The sequence below is a fragment of the Halichoerus grypus genome, chromosome 4, assembly GCF_964656455.1.
Source record: "Halichoerus grypus chromosome 4, mHalGry1.hap1.1, whole genome shotgun sequence".
NCBI lineage: Eukaryota > Metazoa > Chordata > Mammalia > Carnivora > Phocidae > Halichoerus > Halichoerus grypus.
In genome coordinates, this window is record NC_135715.1 from 67,766,699 (window position 1) to 67,790,469 (window position 23,771).

Here is a 23,771-nt window from a genome sequence, read left to right on the forward strand (position 1 = left end):
AGAAATATGTGGTATCATTATGCAAAAGTAGAATAGGACAAGCACAGAGCTCCAGTATTTCAGTTATGGCTTTAAGGGTGTTGAGGCATGGAAATAGATTTTCTTCCAACTGTGAGCCTCTGTGTTATTGTTGATCCAAAGTAAATTTTGGACGGGCATATATATAAAAAGATTTGACTTGTATGAGTGAGAATATTTTGTGCTTCATTTGACATCTTACTGCTTTAACTATAAGTCTTTTTGAAAAAAATTATTATTGAAGTGTTCATATACAGACAAAACTATAGAGACTAGTATAATAAACCCCCATGTATCCATCCCACTGCTTCAGTAATTACCAACAAACTAGTTTTGTTTCATCAATATTCTTTTCCAGGCCCTTATCAGCTTATTTTGAAATAAATTCCAGACATCACACCACTTGATGGGCATGTATTTCAATAACCATTGACCTTCTAATACTTTATCGTCATGCATACATTTTAACATCCAAAAGGGATAAAACACTATTTCCCACCAGGGTGAATGAGGATCCCAGAATGTAATATGTGCCTGCACACATTTCTGTTCATTTTGCTTTGCACCTCTAGGCCTAGGTTAGTACACCCCAGATCTCTGTGTAACCGTAGTGAGCTCTGTACAGCTGGTTCCTGCTTTCTCTGACTCTCCTTGGCACTTCTGGAGACTTGACTATCATTTACTTACTCATTTATTCACCAATTGTACTGACCGTTTACTAAGAGTGAGGCACTCAGCTAAGCACTTTGAGAGGCATAGAAGTATACGACAGGACTTCTGCCCTACCATAATTTAAAATATGAAAGGGTAAAGGTAGTATGCAGACTGATAAGGTGGTATGGGATCTCTAAGGGTTAAGTGAATGGTATGGACAATAAACATTCCAAGAATTGGGAAGAAGGAGTTCATCATTTCTGATCAGGATTACCTTCAGTAATTGTTGGTAATTACTGAAGCAATGGGATGGGTACATGGGGTTTTATTATACTAGTCTCTATAGTTTTGTCTGTATATGAACATTTCAATAATACTTTTTTTAAAAAAAGACTTATAGTTAGAGCAGTAAGATGTCAAATGAAGCACAAAATATTCTCACTCATACAAGTCAAATCTTTTTATATATGTGCCCCTCCAAAACTTATTTTGGATCAACAATAACACAGAGCTAAGGCAGCACTCAAACAGATCTTTAAAGAATAGTGAAATTTTTAGGGTGGACTGCATTCCTGGGAGAGTAACCTACATACAAGTTCAGAAAAAAAAGATAGAATACATGGACAGGGAAATGGGTGATAGAGCAGATCAGACAGCATGCAGGTTTGTGACAGAGAAGAGTGTGTGGTAGGCTGGAAAGTTAGTAGAAAGAGAAATAACATTCACATTTCTTTCTTCCTTATTGTGGTTGTGTTCCTAATACAAAGAAAAAATTAGAGAAAATCATATTGTTTCATTTTATGGCAAAGCAAATTACATGGAGATTGCTGCTAATAGTTTATAAACTATCGACTTTAACAGAAGGTGGACATGTGATGTTCTCTAAATGATATATTTATTTCTGGTTCCACTGGCCATTCTACAAAGTGTATCTATTCCAGGTTTTAAATTTTATATAAACATGCATAACATGACAAGTGGAAACAAAGAAAAACCAGTATTACACATTTAAATATTTCATCTCAATCTTGAGTAGTCTGTAAAAATCATCCTAATTTAAAAAGCTTAAACCATAACCTAATTTTATAAAAACCTATGATAAGCAAGAGTATTGTTATAAACCAATAAGTATAAATGAAACTTAAGATTCCTAGTAGGCAAAAATGCCCTAAGAGGCCTGTACTACTGTAGAAAAGGCAAAAATCTGAAATAAAACTTAGTTCAGGGGTGCCTGGTTGGCTAAGGTGGTTAAGCATCCCCTTCTTGGTTTTGGCTCAGGTCATGATCTCATGGGTCCTGAGATCAAGCCCCACTAAGGCTCTGTGCTCAGCGGGGAGTCCCCTTGAGTATTCTCTCCCTCTCTCCTTCCCCTCCCCCCCATGAGCATGCTCTCTCTCTCTCTCTAAAATAAATAAATAAATCTTAAAAAAAAAAAAAAAAGACTTAGTTCAAATTTCAGGGTCCTCACTGAGGGACCTTTAATTTCACTGAGTCTGGGTTTCCTCATTTGTAAAATGTGGAAATAATAATGCCTGCCTCACATGGTTGATGGGGATTGGATGACAAATCCTAGTACTGGCACTTAATACTCTAGCACTGAGCAGGTCCTTGATATATCCTTTATTTCCTCTCTATGAATTTACAAGAGATGTACGTCACAGGATTTTTTTTTTCAATTTTAAAATCAGCGTTTTTTAATCAGCCTTATTGACATGTAATTAACACACAATAAATTGCACATATTTATAGTGTACAACTTGATAAGCCTTAACATATGTATGAACCCAGGACACCCTCATCATAACCAAGATAATGACCATATCCATCCCAAAGGTTTTCTTGCCCCTTGGTAATTTCCTTCATTACTGTCGTCCTCATGAAACTACTGACCTGCTTTCTGTTATAGTAGCTAGTTTGGATTTTCTAGAATTTTACAACTATGAAATTATTTAATATGTGCTTTTTGTCTGGTTTCTGACCCTCAACCTAATTGTTTTGAGATTCATCGTCGTTGCTACATGCATTGATAATTTATTCCTTTTTATTGCTGAGAGCATGCTATTGTACCTCTATCACACATAGTTAGATTTTTAAGCAGGCTTCAAATTGCCAGAATTTCAGGTTAGATAATATAGTTTTAAAGTATAGAACTGGCAATTTGAGTTTAGTGCAAAAAAGATATTGCTCTTCTTTGTTTGCCTTTTTTTAGTTGATTCTGCATGATGCTTTAGAAATCTAGAAAAAAATAAATGTTAATGATTTTTATTTTTTAATTTGGGTTAGTAAATGCTCTATTGGAGAAATGAGCCATAGGTTATTTTTTAAAAATAAAAGTGATACACTGTCAATTTTAAAAATTTAAGAAATACAGAAAAGCACAAAGAAGGAACTACAATATCACCCTAATCCCATGATCCAGAAACAACCTTCATTAATACTGTTGACCTTCATCCCATAAACTTCTTGACAGATAAATAGATAGGAAAAAAATAATTTTACAAAAACACATTTGATACTTCTACTTTCAGCTAAGATAGAATAATGGGAGCTGGATATACCTTCCCACTTTAAATAACAACAACAACAACAAAAACAAAAACAAAAAACCCCAAAACAGATGAAATGTATGAGAGTGGTTTTCAGACATTGGATATCTGGCAGTACAGGACAGTCAACCCTAGAAAAGGGGAAATCAACAAGTGGAGCCTGACGATTGCTCCAGCTTACTTCCTGAAGAAACTTTCTAGGCTGCAGTGTAGGGAGGGGGAATCCAGACAGAGCCTGATGGTCTCCCTGACTTGAGGAGACAGTGTTGGGCCATAGGAAGACCAGAATAGTTAGAATCCAAGGGAGAGCACGGGAGGAAGAACTTCACAGAGAGGGAGAGCCCTGGGTGGGACAGGGGTGGCTGTAGAGGGTTTCCCAAGCCTTAAATCTGCAGCTGAGTACTGATCAGCACATGCTGATGAAGAAATTACCCAAGGCCAGGGAAAGAACCACCAGAAAAGATCAGAGGTAGCAATCCCAGAGTTTACCCAGGGCTGAGAATAGTTTGTGTTCTCTTCACCCAGTTAAAAAAATCTTTGCAATTCACAGGGACATTGGGTAGTGAACTCAAAGGAAATTGCTTAAATAATTGGGAAAAATGAGCCTGAGAATAAAGGCTGCTCTGATTTCAGTTAAAAGCAAGCCTTGGAAGGATTAAATTGTCTCCAACCAACCTAACCGCATCCCAGAACAAAGTTAAAGAATATTTATAAGAATATAAAAATATTCAGTGCCCAACAGGGAAAAACTCACAAAGACTGACATTCAACTAAAAATTACCAGGAATGCAAAGAAGCAGGCAAATATGACCCATAATGAGGAGAAGGATTAATTAATAGAAACAGGCCAGAAATGCCACAGATGATAGAATTCTTAGACAAGGACATTAAAACATCTGTTATAATCACATTGCATATGTTCAAGAAGCTAGAAGATTAAGCATGTTAAGTAGAGACATAAAAGATACAAAAAGATATCCAAAGTGAACTTCTAGTAATGAATGAGGTAAAAAAAAAAAAAAATGCATTGCATAAGACTTACAGCAGTTGAGACACTACAGAGGAAAAGATCAGTGAGTGAAAGTGAAGACATAAAAACTATCCAAAATGAAACACACAGAGAAAAAAGAGTTTGGGGGAAAGAAAAAGCACACCTCACCAAAGAAGATATCTGGATGGTAAATAAACATGAAAAGATGCTGCACATCATACATCATCAAGAAAATGCAAATGAAAACAGCACTGAGATATCATTACACACCTACTGGAATGGTCAAAATCCAGAACACTTGACACAGCAAATGCTGATGAGGATGTGGAGTAATAGAAACTCTCACTCACTGCTGGAAATGCAAAATGGTGCAGCCACTTTGGAAGGCAGTTTGGAAGTTTCTTAAAATATTAATCATACTTTTACCTTATGATCCAGCAATTGTGCTTCTTGGTATTTATCCAAAAGAGTTAAAAACTCATAGAATTCAAAACCTACACATGAATGTTTAAAAAATTTATTTATAATGTTTATATTATTCATAATTATTATGATTTATATTGTAATTGTAATTTGTATTATTCATAATTATCAAAACTTGGAAACAACCAAGATGTAAAAATAGATTAATAGATAAACTGTGATACATCTAGACAATGGAATATTATTCATTGCTGAAAAGAAATGAGTTATTGAGCCGTGAAAAAACTGGGAGAAACTTGAATGCATATTTCTAGGTGAAAGAAGTCAATCTGAAAAAGCTACATGCTGCTTGGTTACAACTATATGACATTCTGGAAAAGGCAAAACTGTGGAGGCAGTGAAAGATCAGTGGTTACCAGAAGTTAGAGGGGAGAGAGAGATGAATAGTCAGAGCACCGAGGATTTTCAGGGCAGTGAAACTCTGTATAACTCTATAATGGTAGATACATGTCACAGATTGGTCTAAACCCATGGGATGTATAACACCAGGAGTGAACTCTAATGTAAACTATGGACTTTGGGTGATAACAATATGTCAGTGTAGGTTCATCAGTTATAATGATTGTACCACTTCAGTGGGGGATGTTGAAAGTGGGAAAAATTGTATGTGTGTGTATGTGTGATATGGGAACTCTCTCTGTACCTTATACTCAACTTTGCTGTAAACCTAAAACTGCATTAAAAAATACAATCTATTTTAAAAAATCAGTTGGCTATAGGGTGACTTCAAGCAGCCACATATACAGGTATTAGAGTTCTGAAAGGAGAAAGAGGAAACAGAAAAAAAATATTTGAAGAAATAATAGCCCAATTCTTCTAAATTTGACAAAAACTTCAAACCAATAGAACCAGGATCTTCAATGAACTCCAAGCATAAGAAATTTGAAAACTACACTAAGGCACATCATAATGAAATTACTTAAAACAAATGCTAAAGAGATAATCTTAAAAGCTGCCAGAGGAAAAGAAAAAGACACATTCCATACAGAGGAACAAAGATAAGAATGACCTCAGATTTCTGTTTGGAAACAATGCAAGCCAATGGAGCACTGTTTAAGTACTGAAAGAAAAACAGTCAAATTAGAATTCTATACCCAGAAAAAATATCTTCAAAAAATAAGGGTAAAATAATGACTGTGTTATGCATTAAAAAAATCAAAGTATACATCACCAGCAGACCTGCACTACAAGAAATATTAAGAAAAGTCCATCAGGCTAAAAGAAAATCATCCTGAATGGAAATCTGAATCTACACAAAGGAATGAAGAGTACCAGAAATGACAAATAGTGGGTAGATGCAAATGAAAATGTTTTTGATCTCTTTAAAACAATTGAGTGTAAAGCAGATACCACAGCAATGTATTTGAAGGTTTGTAACAGATACAGAGGTAAAATGTCTGAAAATAATAGTCCAAAAAGAGAGGGATAATGGAAGTATAGTCTTGTAAGTTTTATGTAGTACATAAAGTGGTATGATATTACTTGAAATAGACTGGTAAGTCAAAGATGAAAACTGTAAACCCTAGAGCAAGAACTAAGAGTGCAATCAAGATGACAACAACAACAAAAAAACCAACTAAGGAGATAAAATGCCACCACTGAATTTAAGTAATGCAAAAGTAGGCAGACCAAGAGGCAAAGGCAATTCAATAAAGAAAAGATGGTCTTTTCAGCAAAGAGTATTGAGACAATTAGATGTCCATATGCAAAAAACGAATATTTGCCTGTACCTCTCACCACATACAAAAATTATCTCAGAAGGGATCATAGACAAATGGAAAATCTAAAACTATAAAACTTATAGAATAAAATACAGGAGACATCTTTATGACCTTGGTTTAGGTAAAGATTTCTTAGATATGACACCAAAAGTAAACCATAGAAGAAAACTGATAAATTGGACATTTTCAGCATTAAGAACTTTTGCTCTTCAGAAGACTCACTAAAAGAATGAAGAAGCGAACCATAGACTGGAAGAAAATTTTCACAAATCATTTATCTGATAAAGGACTTGTATCTACAATATATAAATAACTCTAAAAATGCAATAATGAGAATATAATTAACCTTCTAAAAATGGAAAAATAAGGGGTGCCTGGGTGGCTCAGTCAGTTAAGTGCCTGCCTTCAGCTCGGGTCATGATCTCAGGGTCCTGGGATGGAGCCCCACCTCAGGCTCCCTGCTCAGCAGGGAGTCTGCTTCTCCCTCTCCCTCTGCTGCTCCCCCTGCTGTGCTCTTTCTCTCAAATAAATAAATAAAATATTTTTTAAAAATAGACAAATAATTTGAAAGATACTTCATCAAAGTAAGTATAGAGATGGCAAATAAGCACATGGAAATGAGACTCTTCTTCATTAATTATTAGGGAAATGCAGATTAAAACCTCAAAAAATTAAAACCATTAGAATGGCTAAAATTAAAGAGATTGACTATGCCATGTGTTGACAAGGATGTGGAGTAACTGGAGCTCTTCTGTACTGTTGGTGGGGATGTAAAATGGTACAACACTTTGGAAAACAGGTTGGCAGTTCTTAAAAAGTTAAATATATACCTATCATATGATTCCATCATTCCACTTCCATGAGAAAAAGAGAATATCAATAAGATGAATTATAAATGAATATCCATAGCAGCTTTATTTGCAGTGCCAAAAACTGGAAACTACCTAAGTGTCCATCATGGACAAATGGATAGACAAATTGTGATATCTCTATATGATGGAATGAATCCTCAACAATAAAAACGAACAAACTCTTGATACATAAACAATATGGATGAATCTCAAACACATTCTACTAAGTGAAAGAAACCAGAAAAAAATAGATACTGTGTGATTCCATTTATATAAAATTCTTAAGAATACAGACTAATCTACAGTGAGAGAAGGCCAATCATAGGTTGTCTGGGGACTGGAGGTAGGAGACAAGAAAGAGTGTGAGAGGTGATTACAAAAGGGCACAAGGGAAGTTTTGGAAGGTAGATATGTTAATTATTTGGTTGTGATGATGGCTTCATGGGTATATGCATATTGTCAAAATTTATCAAAGTATACACTAAATTACATCTGTGCAGTTTATTCTATGTCACTTACGCCTCAACAAAGCTGAAAAATGAAAAAGTCACAAGATTAAAAAATAATAATAATAATAAACATGTTGTGCAGGTTGTTCCTTGCTCAGAGGAACCCTTCCAAGGGAGTGAAGAGGGTCTGAAATTCTGGGGTCATTTATCAGGAGGAAGGTGGGCCTTTTGTAATTCAACCACCCAGAGGAATTCTCTGTGTATGTGTAATTTTTTCTTCAACAGATGTTGCCTTTTTCTAATTCACAGAAAAGTTCTGTTTGTGTTAGCAACAGCCTTGCCAAATCTACATGTAATCATCATCATAATTTTTTTATATTTCAATTTTATTTGATGGTAAGAAATGAATCCAGTGAGACTAGCAGAGTTGCTGAACTTAAAAGTTTCTGTACACATGAGAAAGCAGATCATAAAGATTCCTTAAAGTTAACAGAAAATATGAAAACCATTAAGTGATTGGGTTTGTTATGCTTTGGTAAACTACATATTTCAACTTTAAATAATATCTGTTAACACTTGTTATAAAAGATAAGGAAATCAGCACATTTGTATCTTACCTTCTATGCCATTCCCCACACTTTTTGAATTATGTTTTTATATTATTATTTTGACATTGCCAGAATAAAAACCTGAGTGAATTATAGTTATAAAACTAAAACTATGTAAGACTGTGTAAATACCTTGATTCTGTATTTAAATGGATTCAGTGTTCACTACCCGTCCTAGTCTCATGGTTTCTCCATCTCTGATAATTTTTCACTTCACTTCCTCTTGGTAGTCTTTAGCAATTTGTATTTTTCAAGGAGGTACATTGGATGTTACTTGAACTCTTGCAATCCTATCTGTCATTTTTATACTTATAGAACAAGTTGATCAGGCATTTGGGGTCACATTTTACTTTCCTAAGACCTTTGTAAACAAATGTTCACTGCTTTTTGGCTTGAGTGTTTCCATCCAGATGCCTATATGATTCATGTAAGGGGCGATATCAGTCAGTTCACTGGTGTGTGACATTGCAGATTTTCCGGAGTACAGTGTATCCTATCAAGCAACAAACTTAAGTTTTCTTTTATATCAGAAAACTTTTCCGCTACTGTTTGATTACTCGTTGTGTCCTTATTGTTGTTCTCTTCTCCAGAACACCAATTCTATGTATGTTAGACTTTTCTTTTTCTTCCATATTTATCCTCATATTCTTTACATAGTCATTTGTCACCTCATCAGATTCTTCAAGCCTAAGTATTGGCTGTGTTTTCTGTCTAAACTTATCTTTTAGTTTTGTGCCTTCAGATGTAATTTTCATGTTGGCAACATTATTCTGTTTCTCTTCTATTTCAATCTTAGGCTTTGCTGGCTGACTTTTAAGTAGTTTTATAATACATTGTTTTAATAGGTATATTTCTTTTTTTAGCTTAAAAACTTTTGAAGAGAGATCATGTGGTCTATAATTTCTTTGAAATGATGGAGAACTATCATTGTGAATTTTTATTGAATACTTTGTGTAATTCATTTTGAGGTGCATGTTTGCTTGTGTTCTCACCGCCCTACTCCAAAATCCACCTCTCCACATATACTTTTTTTCTCACTTTCTTTGTAAATGTCCCTCGATGGTTCTTCTGTGATTGTTATTCATATTTGAATATGACATACTGATTTCAATGAATAATATAAGGCTAGGACTGAGGTGAAGGATGAACTGATGACTCTGCTATCTTATAATAAATACTCTGCTACTGAATCTGTTATTTTATTTGCCCTGGTGGAAAATCTCCTCTCATTTTTTGGATATTCTTGGCGAACTTCTTCAGTGAAGGGCCAGATAGTAAATGTCTTAGGCTTTGCAGGACATACAGTTTCTCTCGTAACTATTCAACTTGGCTGTTGTAGCTGGTTATGGACTGAATTGTGTCCCCTTAAAGTTCATAGATTGAAATCCTAACCCCCACTGTGGCTGTATTCGGAGATAGGGCCTTTAGGGAGGAAATTAAGATTAAGTGAGGTCATAAAGGTGAGGCCCTAATCTAATAAGACTGGTGTCCTTAAAAGAAGAGGAAGAGACACCAGGGATGTGCATGCACAGGGAAAAGACTATGTGAGGATAGAGTGAGAAGATGATCTGTGAGCCTAGGAGAGAGGCCTTAAGAGAAACCAACTCTGCCAACACCTCGATCTTAAATGTTTAGCCTCCAGAACTGTGAGAAAACAAATTTCTGTTGTTTAAGCTGCCCAATCTGTGATATTTTGTTATGAAAGTTCTGGTAGACTAGTAAATAGCCTGAAAGCAGCCATAGAAAAGATGTAAACAGATAAACATGGTTGTGTTCCTATAAAACTTTATTCATGGATGCTGAAATTTGGATTTCATATAATTTTCTTGTGTCACAAAATATTATTATTCATCTGATTTTTTTTTAACCACTTAAAAATGTAAAAACCATTCTCAGGTCATGGTAGAACAAAAACAAGCAATGGCTGGATTTGACCGGCAGGTACTAGTTGCAGTCCCTGTGCTAAAGGGAAGATTGATGCAGAATGAAGCCCAGTGAGTCACAAGCCTTTGTGTTCAGATCTGATAATTGGTTATTCCCCTCTGTCCCTCACCCTCACTTACCTCTGGGTGTAGAAGGTAATATGGCACGTTAGCCTGTGTGTCCTGAGCCCACCTCTCCTGCCTTCCTTCCATGATAGGGCACTGCACGCAAGAGCACTCCCTGCCTCTCTCCAACTCTCCTAGTACTGGTTGTTCTAATCAAAGGATCATTGGCTAGACCTTACACTATTGTGACACTTATTTTCAGAGAAGTCTGCATCCTGTTCGGAGTCTGAGGTTTTGGGCTGCTCTCAGCACCCTTGTTTTGGCAGCGCTTTCCACTGTAATTGACTTCTGTGTTTCATAGTCTGTGGTTTAGGCTTATGGCCATTTTCTTGTTTTATTGGGGTGGAGGGTTTGGGTTTTTTTCTTCTGTTTTCCATTATATCTCTGGCCTTTAAGGGAGTAGAGTAAAAGATCCTTTACACAGACATCTTTGAACAGAAGCCAACCAAATGCTTCTGGGCAATTGGGAACGTGTCTTTTGTTCTCTGTCTTCCCAGAGCATAGCCCAGGGCTTGGTCCAGGATAAATATCTGCTGAATCACGAATCTCAGTTTTCCCTGTGAAATATTTCCCCACCTCTCCTATCTACACTGGGGCTATTCTCACACATGCCACCATCATCTCTTCCTTGGTGATTGCACCAGTCTCCAAACTGGCCCCTCCCATTTGGCCTTGCTCCCCTTCCGTTCATTCCCCACTTTGCAGCAGGTGATGTTATTATATCATAAATCTGAGCATGCCACTCAAAGAGGTGCTCTTTATTCTTAAGATAAGGTCCAGAACCAGGCATATAGGAGGCATTCAATAAATATTTGTTAAATGAATGATTGTGGGGATCAGGAGCCTCAGGTCACTGAGTTATAGTATCCTCTTTGGCAGTTTATTAAATCTTTCTTTGCATCAGCTTTTCTGTTTGTAAATACCTGCTTATGACCATTAAACAAGAACAGAATAGTAGATGAATGTTTTAGTTTATGTCTGCCAAGAGGCAAATAACAAGTAGGATTAGACATGCAAGGGATTTATTGAGAAAGAGAGCAGGGAAAGGTGGGAAGAGCATCCATACAATATTGGGGGTCTGACACCTGTGGGAGGGGAAAGGGAAGGAGGATCGCAGTGCACTTCTGAGAAAGGTTTGGCCAGACCAATGGGAAATCCTGTAGCAAAGTCATCTACAGAGACTGTCCTGTCTCTGGCTGGAAAGAGCCTATATCAATACCCCTACCAAGTTTATTCACTGGGTGAGAACAGCATTTGGGAAGTACAGCCTCAGCACTAAATGGGTGGTAGTTCCAGGGGGGCAACAGCTCCCTGAGCAGAAGATCAGAGTAGTGCATTTTTGTAACTACCACAAGTTAGGGACCCCTTTGAGTTAGGAGAAGAGGCATTAATTAAACACAAGGAAAAAAAAGAGCATCTTTCAGTTGTTCAAGGACTATTTAGCTTGTGGGTTTCATATCATCAAATCATCAGCCTTGCCTTTTAAGTTTCTTCTTCCTGATATGTTCCTTTTATCCTTTTCACTACTCATCAACACCTTAACGTCAAGGATTCAGGAACAGAGAAACAAGAATTCAGGCCATTTTTTCGACAAAAGGCAGAGCCAAAAATCCCACCTCCCCCACTTTTTTTTTTTTTTTTAGCCTTTCCTTTCCTCTCCTCTCCTCTCCTCTCCTCTCTCCTCTCCCCTCCCCTCCCCTCCCCTCCCCTCTCCTCCCCTCTCCTCTCCTCTCCTCTCCTCTCCTCTCCTCTCCTCTCCTCTCCTCTCCTCTCCTTCCATGGTAGCATGTAGCAAAGCATTTATACAAGTGTTTTTGCCTAAAGATGATGTTAATTTATATTTTGGTAAATAATAATTTTAAAGTCCCAGACCTCCATTAACACAAACAAAAGTAGTGATACTGTATTATTTCTCCTATATTTCATCTCTTATTGGCATTTTATTAAACTATTGCATTTTCTGTGGCTTTCAAATTCAGAATGAAAAGCGTGCTCCAGAAGAGCCAAAATCATCAGTGTTTTTTCCATACCCAGAAGAAAACATGTTCTTAAGAGTCATTTTTATTTTTTAAAACACTTAGGATTTATTCAGGAAGTTATTTGAGCTGGGGCCGGACAGAAGAGCAGACCATCCAACTTCTGACATTTTCCAGGGCTGTGTCCAGAACGTGGTGACCCAATTCTTCTCCATTGGCCTATATTAAGCTGAACATGTCAGGGCCTAAGTCATCAGGCTTATGAGATGTTTTGTTTTTTGAAACCAGAAAACCACTCTTATAAAGAAAATGAAGCATTAAATAAATTATGCCACCATAATTCTGAATAATCTTAAAAGCTGGCAGTACTGGTCTATAAAAATAATCTTGAAAGCCAAGGCAAATAGGCCCATGAAGCAATCAAACCCCGGGGTTGCCCAAGGAGGCTGGCCATGTGGTAACAGCTAAACCAAACTCTTGATTTTTATTTCTTACTTATGCACACCTAAAAGTAAGGTGGGGTTATGATTACTAAAGGACAGAATTGAGGTGTGATAGAATGACTTTTTTCCATAACTTCTTTAATGGTGGGCACTATTTTTAAAGTTAGAGATGAAACAATATAATAGTTGGAGAGAAAGATATTTTTGTGTAGATACACACAAGTGTTCCATGTTACTTGTTTATTTAGAATGCATAGATTAAGCACATAATGTGCCCAATATTGTCCTAGATACTATGGATGAAAGATGGTACACAATTTTTTTAATTTAATCTTTACATTCCTATGAAATCTGTATTACTATTTCCATTTTACATGTAAGGAAACTACGTCTCAGAAAAGTGAGAAAATTTGCCTAAGTCTATGTAACTAGCAAGAGTTGGATTCAAGTCTCAAATCCAATGTGTCCAACTCATAAACCCATGAGAAATTTATTTTTCTTTCTTTCTTTTCTTTCTTTCTTTTCTTTCTTTTCTTTCTTTCTTTCTTTCTTTCTTTCTTTCTTTCTTTCTTTCGAGAGAGAGAGCATGGGGGGAGGGGGCAAAGTGGGGAGGGGCAAAGTGGGGAGGAGCAAAGGGAGAGGGAGAGAGAGAATCCGAAGCAAGCACCATGCTCAGCATAGAGACAGATGCGGGGCTTGATTCCACGACCCTAAGATCATGACCTGAGCTGAAATCAAGAGTTGGATGCCCAACCAACTGAGCCACCCAGGCGCCCCTAAACCCAGCTCTATGTAATATACCATAATGCCTTAAAAGAAATAGAGAAAGGCAGGTCTTAATTTTCCAGTACTCACAATTTGCTCATCTTCATCAATGTGACACCTCAATGGACCAGGTCGCCCAAGGCAAAACCTGAAAACCATCCAAGATGCCTCTCTCCCTCCCTCTCTCTCCCTGCTCTTGATCCCCTCCTAACTATGATTCATGACTACCATGTCTTCATACATAGTCTAGTTTAGGTCCTTTTATTTCACTTGGTCTTGAGCTACTATAACAATCCCCTGATTTGTGCCCATCTCTTCTTCCCCCAGCTCATCTTTTCATGCTGCTTCCAGATTTATCATTATACAGTCAACTCTTTTGGAGTCAATATCACCCATAGAAGTCATTCCCAACTCCTTACTGTAGTATAAAAAACTCTTATTATCTAGCCCATTCCTATCTTTCTAATCTGTCGCTTTATACTCTTCCCTATAACGATGTACAGCAATCTCAGAGAACTTGCATTTCCCTGAACACTCATGCTCTCCTCTGCCACCTTCCATTGTATATGTTCTTCCTTCTCTCTGGAATTCCTCTCTCCCTCTTGTTTTTCCCAGTGAGATTATTCTTTAAGAGCCATCTTAAATACTACTCTCTATATGAACCTCCTTTGATTCTTTTCATGAGGTCCCCTGCACCTTTCTCTATACAACCATTATGCCTTGCATACATCTATATTGGTGTGCTTATTCCATAGGATAGCAGTCTTGTCATTATGGGGCTGTCTTCTGCTGTAGACTAGGATCTCATTCAAGTTGAGAATATAGTTTCATCCTAGTCCAGCTGGATTTCCAACAACATTACCCAAAAGTAGTGAAAGTCTTTTCACTACTAATGTTAAGGTGTTAAATGTTAACTTTAACATTTAACTTTTAACTTTAAATGTTAAACTGTACTTATCTAAGCTAGTTAATTCTGTATTGTAACTAATTCTTCACAGAATAGCTTTCTAGTTGGCTTACATGTGTATGTCTTATATCTTCTTCTAGAAGATCAAACTCTGGAGTGTTTTACTCACCCACAAATTGTCTTAAGGTGAATCAGCCCTCTTGTAAAGCTAGATAGCCAGGCCAACACACTCAAAGTATTTCTCACTGGGCCTATGATATTACTTGGCTAGGAAATCTGTGTTTAAATCATGAAACCAAACACTTTTTATGATTATTAAATAATTCCAAACTAAATAAGGAGAAAAAAATGTTTGTTTTTGAGTTAATTAATTCATACTCCCATTTCTCCATTTCTGACGGATTAATTCATTGGCTTTGCATTCAGAGTTTTGTTGTTTTACTTTGAGTGTCTCATAACATAATATTATTACTCACAACATAATATGTTATTACTACCTGGTAAATGCTTGTGTAAGTATAGTCATTAGTTTTCAATTCTTCTAACAAAATTTAATGAAAACTCATAGGATACATACTTTATTGTATTGCATTGATGTTCCCAGATAAGTAGTGACATCTTCTAGAGGAAAGGGTAAAGAGCTGGTATGTTGGGATCAATGTGGGGACAGTCCAAGTCCAATGTCCAAGTTGGAACAGGACACTCAGTACAGAAGCTAAAGGGAAGGACACAGGAAGTCTGAGCAAGCAGGACAAGAAGATCCATATTTTTGGTTCGTTGTCCAGAGACAAGAAGAGCATCGGGAGGTCTCCATGCCAGTCTAGTTGTCTCAGTAGCCTCATGCTCAGCTGTTGCTTTCATACAGGCTCCTAGCAAAACCTGCCATGAATCGAAGGATTGGTCAACTTTGCCTAGCGAGACTGGTTATACACAAGATGGAACATTTTAGGTCCTTGGTTGGTTTTTTTTTTCAGTTCTGGAAAACTTACTTCAAATATTTATCCAGATGCAAAATTCCTTGGATCATTGTTTAAAGTGAACTTTATTAACTAAACTGAATCCAGGAAAATTCTATAATCAGTTTTGTTATTAAGAAACTTAATTTTTATTTGATGCATTCCTTTCCTCCTTCATTTATTCATTTCTGGGACTTGGTCCAAATCTTATACAAAACATACACAGAAAGAGAGAAAACAAGTGGCCTCTTTATATAAACTAATCAAGAAGGAAATGAAGCCACCCAAATGTGGCCTATGCCATCTGTGGTCTGCGATAAATAGCAAAACTGCAGTCATGTTTTTTCTTTAAATGTTAACTGTAAAATATAAAATCCTTTTTATTAACACCAGATGTCAAGAATGCTTATTAAAATGCCATGGTTTATTAAATAACATCATTTTAGACTCACTGGGCTAGTAAAGACTGTTTTTTTTTTTTTTTGCATTTAGATTAAACATCTAAAATTATGTATTACTTACTCGATCTATTCAAATACATGAATACTAATATATATACACCAAAATTTAAATTTAGAAGTAGAAAGATTTATACATCATGGGTTGAACCAAAATGTTTTTAAATCTGCAAAAGTAGATTTTCACTTGGCTGTTATGTTTAAGATTTATTGAGATTTTTGTATGCACTGAAATAAGCATTACTTTATGTATCTCAGGTCTAGAGGAAATCAAGGAAAATCAAATAAAAATAAAGAGTAGACCTAAACTTGTGTATTCTCCCTATCCTTTTTAGTGGCCTTTTCTTTGGCTTTCATTGCATAGGTAATTGTGAGGAAATCTATTAACTTCTGTTTCTCCACATACCCCACCAACTAAGAGTCACTTCAGTTTTTTCTCAACCTGAGTCAGAGAAGAAATAGCTTTGAGAATTAGGTAGGAAACAGTATATAGAATTTTTCAAAATAAAAAGTTTTGGAAACTTCTCTACAAGGCCATGCTTGGAATATTTTGAATTCAAATTTAAAGTCAATATTGAGAGGTTAGCATGGTGATAAAGGAACATTATATTTTCATTTTTTTTTCTTCATGAACTGATACTTTGGTTGAACCTCTCTCTAAGCAAGGCTCCTTAAAAATGACTCTGGAATTGCAGATTTTAATGCTTTGCATATTTTCTTTTCTCTTTCATTTTTATATATAGTTTGTATATGACCTCTTAGGTAAACATGAGGATTAGAAAAAGTTTTTTTGAGAGATAAATTCACCTACCAGTGTCAGTCAGCCTTAAATTATTTAGGCCAAAGTCAGTGTGTAATACTCACATCCCTTATATTTGTCCAAGGGAACCAACTTTCTAGTGGTGATCTGGTGATTAATCATTGCTACTTAGACATTTTTCTGTGATGTTTAAATCAGGGTCACCTCTGAATATAACTTATTGAGTTTGAAACCAGCAGGTGTATTCTGGACAAAGTAAAGAGCAAATAGTAAAATGGCTTACATGTTTACCTAAGAGTTTATTTACTTTGGTATTTTATCTGCTGCTTTGGGTTTTGAAGGTTTACAATGAGGGCATTAGGAACAAATGTGCCCTTTGTGTTTCAGGAGCAGCAGGTGTTGAAATAACTTTCAGATTTCACTTGGACAGTAGTAGTTAATGTATTTATTGACTTGATTGATCATCATGTGCCCCAAGGACTATAGCCTCCCAATAAAAATTATCTGGATATTTTTATGGTTTTCTGGTATTGTTCTGTTCATTTAATCTGCGTATTTGTCTATGTGGGCAAGGGATACATGTCTGGGTAAATTTGTTCCAAAAATCAATTGCATTTTTTTTTTTTTAAGATTTTATTTATTTATTTGATAGAGAGAGAGACAGCGAGAGCAGGAACACAAGCAGGGGGAGTGGGAGAGGGAGAAGCAGGCCTCCCGCCGAACAGGGAGCCCGATGTGGGACTCGATCCCAGGACCCTGGGATCATGACCTGAGCCGAAGGCAGACGCTTAACGACTGAGCCATCCAGGCGCCCAAATCAATTGCATTTTAAATCCAGCCATATCATAATTCCTAAAATGTTGTTATTCTTAGACTGTGTGAACATGGATTTATAATTACTATGGCTTTAGAGGTATTAAAAACTTAATACCTTCTGGGAGATCTCACCAAATGAAGCAAAAGACTCTTTAATTCAAAGGAATTTACTATGACTTATCCATGAGATAATTCTAACAGTTCTAGAGTTCCTAATCTGCAGCTTTGATGATTTACCTTCCCCCAGCCATGTATACAACAGAGATTATCAAGCACCCAGCGTAATGCTAGAGATGTGTGTTTCTGTATATTGACAAAGCACTCAACAACTATTTGTTGAATAAAACATTCAGAGAAAAAACCCATTGGTGGTCTAGACACATTTAATCTAACTAACCTGGCATCAGTGAATGACATCCCACATTCTGCTCCAAAGTGCACCCTTCTTTCTTATGTTTCTGAAGCTGACTATAAACTAATGGTAACTTTAGGGGAGTATAAATAATTATCTCCAAGTTAATATCATTTCCTTTATTATCTGCCCATAAGTCACATTGTAGTTCTTAGAGATATTCTATCAATGTGATATATTGCTAGGGTCTAAAATGCTTCTACCCTATCATTTGGGTTTCCAAACAGAGAGGTTTGAGTTACAATAGAATATATGCACCTAGAGATTTTTATGTGTCTTTTTTAATTGTCGAAAAATATGCGTAACATAAAATTTATTGTCTTAACCATTTTAAGTGTACACTTTAGTGGCATAAGTACATTCACATAGCCATGCAACCCTCACCAGAACTGTTTTCATTTTGCAAAACTGAAACTCTGTACCCATTAAACAATAGCTTCCCATTTCCTCCTCCTTCAAGCCCCTGGTATCTAGGGATTTTTAATGAAAATTATTATGCTAAAATATTGCTGTATATCTATAAGGAAATATATCTTCACCATCACATTTATGAATGTTTAGAACTGACATATTATAGAAAATACATATAAATAAATATCTATAATTAATAATAAATATATATTTATTTATTTATTTATTCTTTGCCACATCAGTTTTCCTGGGAAATGAATGTCCCTACCTCTGCTTCTAACTTTTCATGTACTATTTAAATGGTTATTGTGTTAGGGGTTCATTTTAAAATATCTCTAAAATCTTTGAACTTCAATAATATTTTCCAAATATATTCAGTTTTCAAGAGCACTAATTTTTGTTGTGTTAATTTCAGGCATTTAATTTCTACATTTTTTCTCATCATGACACTCAACATTAATATTTTTCATATTTCCATGTCAATTTATATATTTATCAAATTCAAATTCTATATATCCTTTAATGTAACATTCTATATTTAGAACTAAATAATATTTAACCAAACTCTTGTCAAATAGTCTGTTTTATCTGGGAATCCCAATTTCACCTGGGTTGCATTGATTTATTTTGGAATCAGGTAATCTTTCAGTTCTTCTGTGAAGGATTATTTCTTATTAACATATGAGTAGCTATGTTAGCACTCAATCTCAAGGAGTGGCTGAGAAGGCCTATTTAATAGGTTTTGTTTTCTTTTTAAGCCCTCAGGCTGAAATTTCTCTGTAGTAATTGCTCATAAATGAGAATTTTTAAACAGTTGAGCTTGAATTCTACTGGATTATTTCTTTGTGTGATGATTGAAACATTATTGTGCTATTTAGAAGATAACTTAATATAAGTTATTTTACTTTCTAATTTTATTCTACTTGCTATTCTAAGTCAAATAGTCATTAAATAAATTTGCTTCCAGACCAAGTCAGAACCATTTAAATGTGCTATACTACTACGAAATAAATAAATAAATAAATAAATAAATAAATAAATCTATACTACCATCTGCAGTCAGGTTGGGTTCTTTCTAGAGCAGCAAGTAGTCACCTACTTGATTTTCCCTGTGATGTGTGGAGAGAGCTTTTCCTCCTCAGTCTCACAGCATCTGAAGTTTTACCATTAGAGGTTCAGTACTTGGTGTTTGTTGTCAGATGTTACCCTTTAAAATAAGCAAAGATCCTTGGGAAAAGTGACTCTTCTTATTGCCAGTCACCAACTCTTTTGTGGACTTGTTTTACCCAGGATAAGTATGAGCAGGGGCATAGAAAAGGGTGAGAAAAAGAGAGAGAATAAAAAATGGGGTGGGTAGGAACTGAGGTATCAAGGACAAAGCTTTAACTGCATCAGTATTTTGCCTCCTTCATCCCTGACTCCTGTTGAGTATCATGTACTTGATGCTTTGAAAAAGTTAGTAAAATTTCAGTCTCTGTTTTTCAGAATTTCCTTCAGAAAAATCAACAAATGTTCATCATATGTCTCTTCTATACCACACTTGCTGCTCAGCACATCACATGAATTATTTTACTTACTCCTTAAAGCAACCCCATTGACTGACAAGGAAGTGAGGTTCAGAGAAATTTGGTAACTTTCTGAAGGTCATGCAGCTAGTCACTGTCTTTCTGATTGCTAAGCATATGATCTTAAGCATATGATCTAAACTGTATTTATTCTTAGGATAATGGGGAACGGTTTCACGAAGAGTGACATGATGAAATTGTATTTTGGAAAGATCACACTGGGTGTGAATAGTTTGGAGGGGAATAAGACTAGAATCCGGCTAGAAGTTAGGAAGCTATTATAGTTATCTAAGCAAGACCTGAATGTTGCTCAGAGGTGGAAGTAGGAATGAAAAGAAGTAGATGGATTTAGGCAAGATTTGGGAGTAGGCATCAACAATTTAACTAGAAGGACAGGAAAGAGTCAAGGATGATCTTTGCGTTTCTGGTTTGAGCAACCGAGTAGGTGGTTGTTTTAGTCAGTTCAGGATGCTATAACAAAAATACCATAGACTATGTGTCTTAAACAACAAACATTATTTCTCAAGATCTGGAGGCTGGAAGTCTAAAATTGAGGCACTGGCAGATTCGGGGACTAGTGAGAGCCTGTTTCCTGGCTTGCAAATGACCATCTCTTGCTGTGTCTTCATATGACAGAGAGAGAGCTCTGAGCTCTTCATCCCCTTAAGGGCACCACTCCCATCTTGGGGGATCCACTCCCATGACCTCATCCAAACCTAAATACTTCCCAAAGGCCCTACCTCCAAATACTTTCACATTGGGGATTATGCTTCAACATATGAATTTGGTGGGAGGCGGGGCACACAGTCAGTCCATAGCAATGGTGAAGCCATTCACTAAGATGGGAACACAGAAAAGGGATCAGTGTGAAGCTGGGTGTGTATGTGAGGGGGTGGGTAATGTTGAGCTTTGGACACATGGAGTTTGAGGTATCTGTGAAATGTCCCCAAGTAGATGTCCAGTAAAAGTTTCCTCTATTGGCCTGGAGCTCAAGGAAAGAGACTTGGTCTGAGGGTATAAATCTGGAGGTTATCAGAATATGGATGAAAAGTAGATGAGATCACCCTGGGAAAAGTGCAGAGTGAGAAGAGAAGGCCCTGAACAATGCCTGACAAAAGAAAATAAAACAAAAGTAAATGAAATCAATATATAAGAAGGGCACAAGCAAAAAAGGAGCCCACCAAGAAAATGAGAAGGAACAGGTAGATAAATAGAAAAAACAGCAGGGACAGTGTGGGAGAACAAAAGCCCAGAAAGATAAATTCAGAAATGAGGAGTTCTCAGCTGCCTTGGCTGGGGGAGTGTTACAGAGAGAGAAAGTGTGGTAGGGAGTGGTTTTAGCACTAAGGAGGTTATTGGTTACACAAGGACAGTGGAGTAGAAGGCAAAAACTAGACTTCAGTCTTCTGGTTACTAAATGGACATAGGATAGTGTGAATTTTTATGTAATCCAGAGAAAAACAAACTTAATACATTTTCCTTGTGAATAAATAATTATGTTTATTATTCTAAACAATTTATTCAGTCTAAAATCATTCAATCCTAATATCCTTGTGGCATTTTATTTTCATTTCTGGAGGTCATTCGTTCCTAATTTTACAATCTGATTTTTTTTTCAAACTTGATGATGTTATTTTTGATGAAAACAGTGTAATTTTGAGATATTAAGATAGTTGTGATTTTTTTTTTTTTTTTTTTTTTGCAGGTGCTCTCTGACAAACGAAGCAAAGAGAGAGCAGGTAAGTCTCCTTGAAAAGATGTTTTACTCAATTTGCTTATCAAAGTTGTTTGAAGAGCCTTGCCCAGTCACTATAAATTTAAGCATGCCGTGAGTTTTGCTGAATAATCGATAGTCACAGTATGATGTTAAATTAGAGTATGTCCTACATCTTGAAGACTGGATCAGTTCACTTAGTTTTTCACCAGGTGTCATGCAGCCCATATTATGGGTTTAATCTCCACTTTTTACAAGTTGGTTTTACTCAGAAGGAAATACCTTTCCATAACCAATCCTTATCTTGAAACATGTACTATAAATTTAATAGGAACTAAATAAAACATTGCATCTATATGGAAACAACTGCTTAGAAGATGAGTCCTCTTGACAATAATGAAGGGTAGCAATTTTATTTGTATAGCTTCCATATTTGGAAATGTTCTGTGTAAATGATTATGTTTTGCATCTTATTTAGTCTCTTATTTAAATGACTACATAAAATAACAGCTAACCACTCCCTGAACCACCACTTCTTACTAACTGTGTAGTAGATGTTGTATTATTTGAACAGTTTTTTTATTTGAGCAATCCTTGTGGATACATCACTCTGAATCTTCTCATTTTTCCTTACTTCATTTGGTCATTTAAATGCTTATACAGAAGGAAACCACTTCAAAAACTTTGTGATTCCACTATACTTTTCTTCTTATATTGAAGGTTATATGCTTTTAGAATAGTTCAATGTAAAATTAAAACTTCTTTTCTCTGAGTTTATATCTTTAAAGCCTTTTTCAAAAACTTTTAAAGTTTTTGAAATAATCTTGTCAAATAATGCCACTAATTATAATCTTCCAATGCTGCCCTCACTTGTATTGGTGACCCTCATTATTTCCATTTTTGAATGCTCCTTTTTCTTTAATTAAGTTGGAGAACCATTATTCAGAAACCCAAGATCTCAACTTCAGTTGAAATTGGACCAATATCAGCATTGGATCTTTGGGATATAGTCATCTGCTGTGCTATCTCTTAGGGAGATTTGCAAGGAGACCTTTACACTGGACCACCAGGCAAAGTGACTGGCTGGAACTTTGTAACGAAAATGTCTTTAGTGAGACAGCTGGGCCCACCAGCTGTGCCACTAAAACCAGCAAACAGAATTTGCTCCTGCCATTCGGCGAAATACTTGTAGCATCAAGTATACATAATATATTCACTTTTTATATTTGAGACTTTAACAGTACTGAACCCTCAACCACCCAACACCTGACTGGGAAATAAACAAAGCCCTTTTTCAAGATCGTGTGGGTGTGTCCCAATAGTAAGTTATGCCATAAGTAGGACCCTCTGTGTTTCATCTCTCTTGCTGAAATTCCAATCTGAATTCAAGGAGTTGATACTACATTCAGGTCAGCAAAGAATGTGCTTCCTTCCAGAAATGACCAAATGAGGGATTGACACAAATGAACAGCATCTGAAGTTTTAGACAAAGTGTTTCCCCTGGAGATTTGATAACTAGAATATGTTTGATCTATTTTCTTTTTATCACAAGCATATCCAACTTAGGATAATTTCCATCATATAAAAGCTACAGTTAAGGGAGTAAAACAAACAAACAAACAAACAAACAAAAACCGCAGTTAACTCCTGGCTAGAAATGACAAGTAGCTTTCTAACAAATCTCCCAACGAGGAAGTTCAGCTTTGGTGGCCCTGATGTGGTGAGAAGTACCAGATTGGATGTGGAGCTTATCTACAAATATTCAGGTATCATATAGTGGGGGTTCAATCGACCAGAAACTACATTTTTAGCTGCTTATCCATTCCTCCAGCTAGTGTTTCATTTTGCCAGAAATAAAAAAAAAAAAAATTGAATAGGCAAGCAGGCCAGCAGAAACTAGAAAAGAGTCAAATCAATTCTCACATAAATATTTATGGAAAGTACTCTGGGAGTAGGAAATATTGGTGAAGGATGTCTGAGAACAATTTTTCTGCACATGTAAATCAGAGGAGAATTTTTGAAGCCTAAGTCAAATTTCCATGCGAATGTAAAACAGTCCATAAATTTGGTTTTTTTCAGTTATAGTTGTCCTCTTTTTTTTTCAATCTCCTCTTTCAAATTAAATTATTTTCACAATTTAAATTTTTAATGATCGTTCCTTCCTGCCATTTGTAAAATGTGAAATATGCTCCCCTCGCTTCTAATTTGGCTCCCTATAA

The 23,771-nt window shown here is 36.0% G+C and overlaps 1 protein-coding gene across 6 annotated transcripts in view; it reads left to right on the forward strand.

The window, feature by feature from the left end:
• The window catches only part of STARD13 (StAR related lipid transfer domain containing 13), a 508,432-nt gene that overhangs the window by 186,737 nt on the left and 297,924 nt on the right, over positions 1–23,771 (forward strand). For all 6 annotated transcript variants that reach the window (XM_078070466.1, XM_078070463.1, XM_078070464.1 and 3 more), the window contains one exon: positions 21,544–21,577. In XM_078070466.1, coding sequence (XP_077926592.1) covers positions 21,544–21,577 — 34 coding nt within the window. The remainder of the gene's footprint in view (positions 1–21,543; positions 21,578–23,771) is intronic.